Source organism: Trichosurus vulpecula, chromosome 7 (assembly GCF_011100635.1).
Source record: "Trichosurus vulpecula isolate mTriVul1 chromosome 7, mTriVul1.pri, whole genome shotgun sequence".
Taxonomy (NCBI): domain Eukaryota; kingdom Metazoa; phylum Chordata; class Mammalia; order Diprotodontia; family Phalangeridae; genus Trichosurus; species Trichosurus vulpecula.
In genome coordinates, this window is record NC_050579.1 from 28,555,542 (window position 1) to 28,566,147 (window position 10,606).

Genomic DNA, 10,606 nt, shown 5'->3' on the forward strand with positions numbered 1-10,606 from the left:
GCTTCCTTTGTTCTTTTAACTCATGTTTAGAATTCACTAATGAACTGGGAAAAAGTGAAAGGTAGGAACTTTCCCCATGGGCAATCTGCAACTTGGAAACACAAGCATGGTGGAAACTTTACCAACCAAAGCAAAGTCTATAGACTATCTGAATTAATTCTTAAAGCAACCCACTACCATGAAAAGTCTCTATAGCTCTGGTAACATTCTGCTTCACAACTCACAAAACTGTGTGAGACAGTGAGACAGGGGGTGGAGTGTTCTGGTCCAATCTACTATCATCTCCCACAGTTTTTTCACTCCAAGCACGAAATTAACTCACTGAGTATACCCCAGTTTTTGGTCTTGGCCCAAACTTTGGACAAGTGTTGTCTATTCTAACTGTCAGTCAGTGGACAAGCCCAGAAACCAGGAACCACAATAAATGAGAGGACAAGGGAAGATAAAACAGCAGAGAAAATGCAGAGAACACCTCATTTCTTCACTCGTGAGCACTGTAAAAATAAGGCAGACATGCACAAATATACCTATCTTCTAATGCATCTACTTCAGGTCTAATTGACTTCAGACAGAAAACAGAAGATAAAAGCAATTAACAACTCTTCTGTCACTGATTCATTCCAGGTACTACAAATACAGAGGGGACTGGAGTTTGTGCTTGTTTAATGGTTACATTAAACCTCTATGTTAAGGTTTTCCCATTCTCCCCTCAAAAAACCAATTTATTAAAGGTTGTTTCCTCACAGAGCTACAAAACAACTGAATTAATTAGTGTTTACAGTATGATCCAAAAGTCTGAGAGGAGTGCTAATGAAAAACCAAGTACAAGAATGTGTATCTGTCAGGCTCTCATGCATAATTAAGCACAGGAAGAGACATCTGCTCTTCAGAAAGAGAAACTAAAATCCAATACCCAGAGGTTACACATGTTCTAAATAAGATTAAGGATAATGTCACCTTTCTACCTACTTTTTCTCATTGTTCTTCTGGCTATCCCTTTATGTGTCAAGGTCAGGGGTGGGGAACCTGCTGCCTCGAGGCCACTCTTGAACTAGGCATAATTGGCTTCTGATATGCCTTCAATACTGTATAACCTGAACAGATTTCACCTGCTCCATAGGAATCAAATAAACAAACATGACAATTTCCATTTCCAGTCTCATTATCTGGCCTTTTTCCAGTCAGCCTCTCCAGGCAAGCCATGAAGGGCTGAGAAGAGCACACGAGCTAATCGTTTTCATTTCCTTCTCAATTTCTTCTGCAGCTTCCGAAGTTGTAGCCCCAGCAGACGCTCCCGCCAGGAGGTGGTTTTCAAATCTCAGCCAGTCAAGACGGATTTTCTTACCTTAAGAGCAAATTCACGAAAGTCTAAATTCCCCAGATGGAGTCAGATGCCTCCTTCTTCTTGGAAGCAGGACAGAATGACAAGATGCTTCGAAGCCCCCAGCTCCACATCTTGGGGCAGACATCCAGAGTCCCGCCACAGGCAGCCTCCCAAGCTCCTGCCACACACAATCAAGTGGAAGAGGTGCTTTTCTAAGTCTCCCCCTCCTTTGTTTCCTGGGAAGAACAGCCACTTAGCGCCCTCTGACAAAGCCAAGAGCTGCTTGAGCAGGTAACCAGGAGGGAGGCAAATTAACTCCTTCCTGCTTAGAGGAAGGTGTCCTGATGCTTAGAAACAAACCAGCCAGGGAGTCACAATGACAGCTGCACCTGCCCAGCAGACCCCAAACCTGCCAGCCCAGGAGCCAAGGTGATGGTGCATTCACAGAAAACAAAGTGCTTGCTTTAAAAAAAAACAACAACCAGTCAGGGCTAATCATGGCCACTGATAGGAAGGTGAAGTGTCTCTGAAAAACAAACAAACATCAAAAAACTATGGTTCCTATGGCCCTATAGATAATGAGTTTGAGTAAATGTTAAATCAGTAGGCCAAGATACATTTATTCCCTTTAGCTTATAAGAAAAGGGGTATAAACGGGCAGCCAGGTGGCACAGTGGATAGAGCCCTGGGAACTGGAGTCAAGAAAAGCTAAGTTCGAATCCAGCCTCAGACACTATCTGTGTGACCTTGGATAAGTCATTTAACCCTGTTTGCCTCAGTTTCCTTATCTGTAAAATGAGCTGAAAAAGAAAATGGCAAACCACTCTAATATCTTTGCCAAGAAAATCCCAACGGCATCATGAAGAGTCAGACTGATGTGACTGAACAACAACAAGGAATGAGAATGATAATAGCCGCTACCTCCCGGGGTTGATGTGAACAATAAATGATACAATGTTTACAAAGGGCTCTGCAAACCTTAAATGCTATGTAAATACTAGCTACCATTATGGTCAAAGACCTTAGAGATCTTCTAGTCTAGGGGCTCTTCACTTTGTTTGAGTTATGGAGCCCTTGGTGAAGCCTAGGGAATTCAAATGCATAAAATAAAGTTACAAAGAAACCAATGATAATAAACTAGGGTTTTTTTTTTTAAGTTCGTGGATTCCAAGTTAGGAACACTGGGTCTAATCCAGCAATCTTATTTAACAAATGAGGAAACTAAGCCCAGGAAAGTTCTGAGGCTTGCCCCAAGTATTCTGCATAAGAATGTTTAGATTAACAAATAAGTACATTAGATTAACAAATAAGTAACAGTCAAGATTTGAACTACTGTCCTTTGACTCCAATGAGGGCCCTAGAGAGATGTCACCCTGCACCAGAGATCTCACACGGGTCTTCCTGTCTCGGGGTCCAGCGTTCTATCCACTGGGCCATCTGGCTGTCTCATAAAGGAAGTTGACAGTCAACCAACGGTACATGTATAAGAACCAAATATGTACTCAGGATCTTACAATCTAGAACTGGAAGGAACCTTAGAGATCATCTAACTTCTCTGCCTCATTTTATAGATGAGGAAACTGAGGCTCACACAGCAGGGCCGGCCCTTCATCACCGTTTTCCAAGCCCAAATCTCTGGCTTTTTCCACCTGCTGTGCTGCAAACTCCTCACTGGCTAGAGTGATGCTGAATGTGGGCCTGAAGGGACAGGCAGAGTTTGAACAGATGGACAGTATAAAGAAAGAGGACATTCCAGGGGGAGTGAACAGCATGAAAACGCTGGCTCTTGTTGGTTCGGTTATGTTTTTCAGGGAATAGTTTTGAGTATAACTTAACTGAAAGGTTGGGTACCTTAAAAGGGGAAGTAGGAGCTAAGCCTAGAAAGATCAGGTCAGGCTAGAGTAGGGAGAGCCTTAATTGCCATGCCAAATACTTTGGTTTTCATTTTCTAGGCAAGGGGAAGCCACTGGAGATTTTTAAGCAGAGGAATTATATGGTTAGAGATATGTTTTGAAGGCAATAACTATGTCTTTATACTTCTGTATCCCAGAATCCATTGTGACATTACGTAAATAAATCCTTATAAATTGGTTTATTGATTATGTGTTTTAGTAGAGTTGATTTCCTCCTCTCATACACTCCAGCCTTAGCCCAGTGCCTGGCATATATAACAATCAGTTAACAAATGCTGTTGACTTGACCACTATCTTTTTGGAAAATGTATTTTAGAAAATTCTTTGTAGTCTTAAATTTAAGGTTATATTCAAACTTTCTTAATATATACACATATACACATATTATATCAATATATATTGATATAAATCAATATATGTAGATATCTCTAGACAGATACCCAAAAACAAGAGGGAGAGAGGAGAGAGACATACACCACACACACTTCTCATGTACAAGTGGAGGTTGGTAGCTAGGTGGTACAGTGGACAGAATCCTGGAGGTGGAGTCGGGAAGACCTGAGTTTGAATGCTGTCTCAGGCACTGTACTAGCTGGGTAACTCTGAGCCTCTTAGCCTTAGTTTCCTCATCTCTAAAATGGAAGTAGTAACAACACCTATCTCACACTGTCAAGTGAAATAATACATGTAAACTACTTCTCCTTACGTAAATGTTGGCTATTATTTCAACTGATCCTCGCAAAGGAATAAACAAAAAAGTACTTACTATATAACACTATGCTGTGTGTGTGTGTGTGTGTGTGTGTGTGTAGGAAGAAGAAAAGCATTCAATAGCCAAGAAATGGCCTAGTGAGCCTGAACAGGAGGAGGCAATGTTAATGCTGACCAATCAGAGACCAAGGAGGATGCTGGCACAGAGATTTTGAGAAGGGGTCACACATCTGCTCATTGCTAGTGGTTCAGGAGGGCATTAAACCAAATGATTCAATTCCAAATCTAGTGGTCTTTCCGCCACACCAGAAGCCATTCTTATTCTAGTAGACTTCGAGGCAAACTATGTCAAACACTTCTGCAACTCTTTGGGCCCAAGCTTCCCCATCTGCAAAATGAAAGGGTTGGGCTGGATGCTCTTAGTGAGCACTTAATAAATACTTCTCGATCGATTGACTGAAGGTCCTTTGATCCTATGAAGTAGATTGAAGTCATACTTCATGAACATTCCCAAATAACCTAACTGTGCCAGGCCTGGAATCCAGCCTCACACACCTGCTAGCTATGTGATCCTGTACAAATCACTTTAATCTGTGTATGCCTCAGTTTCTCCAACTGTAAAATGTGGATGTTAATGGCACCTACCTCCCAGGGTTGTTGTGAGCATCCGTATTTGTAAAGCACTTAGCACGGTCCCTGACACATTAGGTACTTAATAAATGCTTGTTTCCTTCCTTTTTTCATATCAGACGTTCCAAACTATGGGTTGGGTTTACTGGTCTGAAGGGAAGTATTCTGGGCCATCCCTCCTGCCCAACTTAGTGGGCATATTTTGTGTATATGATCTTTAAAAGAATCTACCGTCCACTTTTTGGATTAAAAGGCTAGGACCCTAGAATAATGAGAAAAGCTACAAAGAATAAACAGATTGCTTCATATTTTTTAAACTACTTGTATTATCAGTGTTAGGGAGGAAAAAACAGGCCACATTACTTGAATAAACACCCTGAAATTCTGTTCAAGTGAGGGTTAAATGCAATTTATCGAAATCCCAAGTACAGTCTTTTGAGATGATACCCTTGTGTCTTAGTTCTGTGGATCATGTGATCTCCATGTGATCTTAATAAAACATTATTCAAACGCAAAAAAATGGTTCAGATATTTGTAATGTATCACATACATGCTAGCTAAAAGTATATAACGCAGATGCATGTAGAGATGCTTACGTATGTTTGCATGTTGTCTCCATTAGATTGTAAGCTCCTTGAGGGCAGGGACTGTTGTTGGCTTATTTTGTATCCCCAGCACTTATAAGTGTTGATTGAATGAATGAATGCGTATCCAAAACAAACCTCAAATGCATAGGCATCAAGCCTATTGGGCAATACAGTACTTGCCTGATGTTTGTTGAACTGAACTGCATTTCCACAGCCTCCAGGAAGCTTAGTACATGAGAAATCGTGCTATACGCCTGGGTTTGAATCCAGCCTGACACTAACTGCATGACCCTGGACAAGTGACTGGAATTCTCTGGGGCTCTGAATCCTCATCTGTAAACTTGCAATAAGCTACCTCCTGTGGTTGTGATGGATGGTAATCCCTAAAGGACATCATCTTTCAGTGATCAAGCTCTAAAACCTTAGGACCCCATTAGCTTTCTCTATTTACAATTCTGCCCAGAGCTGACATGGGGTGATAGAAAACTGTCATATAGGTAGGGGACGGTGTGATGGGAATGGAGGCTATGGCGAAACAAATTTGGACCCTTTACTAGCCTTTGATGTAGCTAAGGCACAGGGACAAAGATTAGAGATGGACTGATACAATTCCTCCATTTTACAGTGGAGGGAAACGAGACGCGGAGACGTAAGGTGACTTTTCCAAGGTCACACAGTGGCAAGTGGCCGGGCCGGGATTCAAACCCAGATCCCTTTCACTCCAGAGCCAAGCACTTTCTTCCATTGCACCCTGCTACCTATCCTCTAAAAGCCTCGGTTTCCTCAAGCTGTACCAGGACGTTAGGAGGATATCGCTTGGCAAACCTTAAGCGCTTTACACGTGTCAGCCACTATTGTTCTTGTCGTAGTTATCGCCCCCGAGTCTGCGGGAGACTCCGCGCCACACACGCTGGGGGAAGGGAGCGCCCGAGCCCCTACGCCGGGTCTGAGAACTATGAAGAGGCAGCGTCATGACTGAGGCGACCAAGGGACGGAGAGGTCCCGGGGCAGCCTGAAACGTGTCGCGACAGACCACGCAAAGACCCCCAGAGAGGCCTCTGAAAACCTTCGGCTCAAACGCAGACCCCCGGAACGCAACGGACCCGCCGTCACTTCCGCTCGCGCGACCTTTCGACACGTGCTCACCCAACCGCCCCCGGGTCTTTTAATTGGGAGAGGAGGAAAAGGGGGCGGGGAGATCTCAGGCTACGCCCCGCGAAGGGGCCCTGGATGTTCTATCAGTGCGCGAGGGAGGCGGGACCTCCAGGCCCGCGGAGGCCGAGCACCGCCCCTGTCTGCGTGACGTCACCACGTTTCTCCTGTCGGGGGCGCGCCTGCGCTCGGTCAGAGTTCAGAGGTCAGGGTCTCGGGCCGGAGGTGCGGGAACGTTCCCAGGGTGGTGCGTGGAGGCGTCGCTGTCGGACGCTGGGACGTGTTTCCTTCGGGGTACGAGCGCCCTGGGGCCCCGCAGAGCTGCGGGAGGGTGTCGGGCCGTGGGGCGCAGGGGAGACACGAGCTGGAGGGACGAGGAAGTCGAGGGCCTGGGTGCGAGTCCCGACCCGCGGCCTCCGAGGCCCGGGCCCCAGGCGGGAAGAGGAGGAGGGCAACCCCCCAGGAGGCTTAGGGCCAGAGGGCAGCGCGACCCGGCTGGAGAGCCGGCGTGTGGTCTGAGATTCACTGAGCTGGGAGGGACCCCGAGGCCGCCCTCCACACACACAGGGGAGGAAACTGAGGCAGAGGCCTGGCCCGTTGGAGGGGCGCCTTCGGTACCATCGAGCGGGGGAGCCGTGAACAGCCCCTCTTAGCTGGAGATCTGTGGTCCCCAGAGGGACGTCAGGTCACCTGCGGAGGGCGGGGGTATCCAGCCCGCCACTCCCCGGTGTCACACACACCCCCAACCACCCTCAAACTCCGTGACCTCCAGCAGCCAATACCGAAGGCCTGCCGGCCGGTCTCCCCGCGCCTTTCCCCCACACTTACTCTTCCATCCCGAGCCCCGGCCTGCTTCCTGGCTTTCCCGTGGACCAGACCCTCCATCCCCTCCCCCAGGCCGGCCACGCCGTCCATCCTTCGCTCCGCCCACTGACCTCCCTGGCCGCCTAAGTCCCAGCTAAGATCTCCTCGTTTACTGGAAGCCTCCCCAGCCCCTCTGATTCCAGTGCCTTCCCTCTGCTAAGCATCTCCTCTTTAACCTGTACATGGTCGTCTGTACAGCTGTTTGCATGTTGCCTCCCATATCAGACTGTGAGCTCCTTGAAGGCAAGGACTAGTGCGGTGCCTGGTACATAACGTGTTTAACAAATGTTCATTAACTGACCTTGAACTAGTCACAAAACCTCCTTGGGACTCAGTTTCCTTTTCTCTAAAATGCAGGGCTTGGGGCTCAGTGGTTCCTTCTAGCTCTACACGTAGCCCTCCCTGTCAGTTCTGTATCTATAATCCAGTGATTATCATTGGATTCCAAGAAGAAGAAAAAAAGCTGAGTGGCTTTTCAAGCCTATACTTATTCACCTTTAGAACTCAGATTCAGAGAAAGGCAGATTGGTCACAGTCTGGAAAGAAAAGGGCCCTGAGAAATCTAGGCCAAGGATTCCTTGCCTGTAGTCGATGAATTTGCCTTTTAACAAATATTTTGATAACTATTTCAATATAATTCTTTGCTTTTGTAATCCTACATCTTTTGTTTTTTGTGCTTTATAAAACAGTATTAGATTTCTAGGTGGCATTAGTCAAGAAGACTCCTCTTCCTGAATTTAAATCTGGCCTCAGACACTAGCTGTGTTGTCCTGGGCAACTCACTTCACCCTGTTTGCCTCAGTTTCCTCATCTTTAAAAATGAGCTGGAGAAGGGAACTTCTCCAGTAACTTTGTCAAGAAAACCCTGGTCACAAAGAATCAGATGTGACTGAAACAACTTAACAGTTAGGAGAAGGGGCTCCATAAATTTCACCAGATTAGCAAAAAGATCCATGACACCAAAGAGGTTAATATCCCCTAATCTAGGCCAACACCAAGTCAGGATGAGGTGAGGGGATGTGCCTACTACTGAAACATAGCCAGTCCTAGTCAGTGATAGAGCCTGGACTAAAATCCTACTCTCTTCTCTGTACTTGGGTATTTTCTCCAGGTTCCAAAAACAGTGAAGGGCTTCTCTATATTCAGCTCCCAACTTCTCCTTGGGTGACAGTGAAAAGTAGGAAGCAAGCTATGAAACTTGGCTAAACCTCTCCAGTGTCCATAGACATAGGTAGTTCTCTAGACAAAAGAACATGTGCTTATGTCATCCATCATAAAATCACCAACTAGACTGGTTTTTTTTAACTTTGAAATTTCTTTCTTAGGTGACACAAGCTACAGAATGTCAGTTGCCCGTTCTACTGTCCACGCCAAATGGATTGTGGGGAAGGTGGTTGGAACAGCGATGCAGAGAACTGCCAAAGTGCAAGTAAACAGGCTTGTTCTGGACCCCTACTTACTCAAGGTGCCTCTTATCATCAAATATGATTTGTAAAGCACAGAACACAGTCAGTTCACAGGGGATAGATTTGGGCCTTACCGCTCCTTCAAAGATGAGACCATTCACTTTCATGTTTGAAAAATCTATTGGCTATGTTCACTCAAATGTAGCCTTGTTTTAAAACTTGTCTTACAAATAATTTTTGTTATAAATTACATGCCAAACTCAATGTGACACATTTTAAATTGTATCTACTTTAACAAGCTAACTTTTACGTGTTACTCCTTTGGTGTCTCTAAACTTTAACCAGTCAGTGCTGTTTGTGTATAAAATTTGAATGTGTGGTCATTGTCCATGTGGTGTTGTTGTTCGGTTGTGTCCGTCTTGGAGTTTTCTTGGCAAAGATGCTGGAGTGGGTCGCCATTTCCTTCTCCAGCTCATCTTACAGATGAGGCAAACAAGGTTAAGTAGCTCCCCCAGGGTCACACAGCTAGTAAGTGTCTGTGACCAGATCTGAATTTGGGGAGATGAGTCTTCCTGACTCCAGGCCCAGCGCTCTGCTTGCTTTGTTATGTCATTTTACTGTAGTATTTCATTACGTTGATGTCCCACCATTTATTCCGCCATCCTCCGTTTATATAGTGCTTATTATATGCCAGGCACTGTGCTAACAAGCACTTTACAGATATCACATTTGATATTCACAAGAACCCTGTACACCAAGTCCAGCATGACAGAACTGACATTTAATTGATGGGCATTGTTAAGGTGCTGTTATTGTCCCCAATTTACAGATGAGGAAACTGAGGCAAACAGGTGAAGTGACTTGCCCAGGGTCACACAGCTAGTAACTGAGACCAGATTAGAACTCAGCTCTTCCTGACTTCATTCTAGCGAGGTGAAAATATTTTAAAAGTCCATATGGGTAGTGAACACAGTGTGTGACTGGCGATCAGAAAAAGAGGTCTGTATGCTGGGTTGCACTCTTCCCTTGGACACTGGCTTGGCCACCATAGGCCAATCTCTTCATTCCTCTTAGCCTCAGTTTCCCCATCTATAAAATGAGGCTAAGAATACTTAGAGATTGTGGGATGCAAATAAGAGGTGCGTAGAAAGCACTTTGCTCCCTGAGTCTTGTGGCTTTACTACATCCTGAGAGTCAAGGCCCAGGAGTGAGATTCCCGGCTCAGAACATGACCAGAATGTCATCAGAGAAAATGGCCGAATTGTTCAATTTTACTATTAGTTTATGAAGACAAATGATTTAACTATAAGCTTGTTCCTTCCGCTTCTCTCAACAGTACTTTAATAAGCGCAAAACATACTTTGCTCACGATGCTTCAGAGCAGTGCACAGTCGGAGACATTGTCCTCCTCAAAGCGTTGCCTGTGCCACGAACCAAGCACGTGAAACACGAATTGGCAGAGATCATCTTCAAAGTTGGCAGAGTCATCGACCCAATTACAGGGAAACCCTGTGCAGGAACCACGTACCTGGAAAGCCCGACCAGCTCCGAGACTGCCCCCTAAACCCAAGTCTGAAAGAACTGGATCTTCGCTCAGCGTGGCTGCACAAAGCTGGCCGAAAGACAACGCCAAACATTCTGGCTCTTGTCAATGTTTCAATTGCAGCCGTCCTACTTCTGTGGACCAAGTATCCCAATTGAAGCAATAAGTAAGGGACTTTTTGAAGAACACAGTTTTTCCACAACAATAGTGATTGAATCACCTTATTGGAATGATAATTTAAACATCACTTAGAATCTCTGAGCTTATAGCCACCAGCTGCATTATTGACTGAACTAATTGTTTTGGAAAATAGGATTGGTGGTCCACAGAATTTAAAATAACAGGAACTTGGGGGGCGGAGAATGTGTTTGTAAATAATGATCCTTTTTTTAATAGTAAAATACTGGAAGTACCTTAGCAGAATTTTATTTTTAGTGGCTTGTATTCTTGTTTTCTCTTACCTCTAATACTAAAGG

The 10,606-nt window shown here is 45.1% G+C and overlaps 1 protein-coding gene across 1 annotated transcript; it reads left to right on the forward strand.

Moving 5' to 3' along the window:
- The first annotated feature begins 6,507 nt into the window (after window positions 1-6,507).
- On the forward strand, window positions 6,508-10,564 carry MRPS17 (mitochondrial ribosomal protein S17). The gene is made up of 3 exons (XM_036769388.1): window positions 6,508-6,611; window positions 8,507-8,646; window positions 9,924-10,564. Exons 2-3 carry the CDS (start codon window positions 8,524-8,526, stop codon window positions 10,149-10,151), a joined length of 351 nt encoding a protein of 116 aa, XP_036625283.1. The 5' UTR covers window positions 6,508-6,611; window positions 8,507-8,523; the 3' UTR covers window positions 10,152-10,564.
- The last annotated feature ends 42 nt before the right edge of the window (window positions 10,565-10,606 follow it).

What these genes read in the sequence shown, in the direction of transcription:
- MRPS17 (XM_036769388.1), top strand. Translation starts at nt 8,524, where the DNA reads ATGTCAGTTGCCCGTTCTACTGTCCACGCCAAATGGATTGTGGGGAAG. An exon ending in TGGACCCCTACTTACTCAAG is followed by an intron (nt 8,647 to 9,923) that starts GTGCCTCTTATC and finishes TTCTCTCAACAG; the next exon opens with TACTTTAATAAGCGCAAAAC.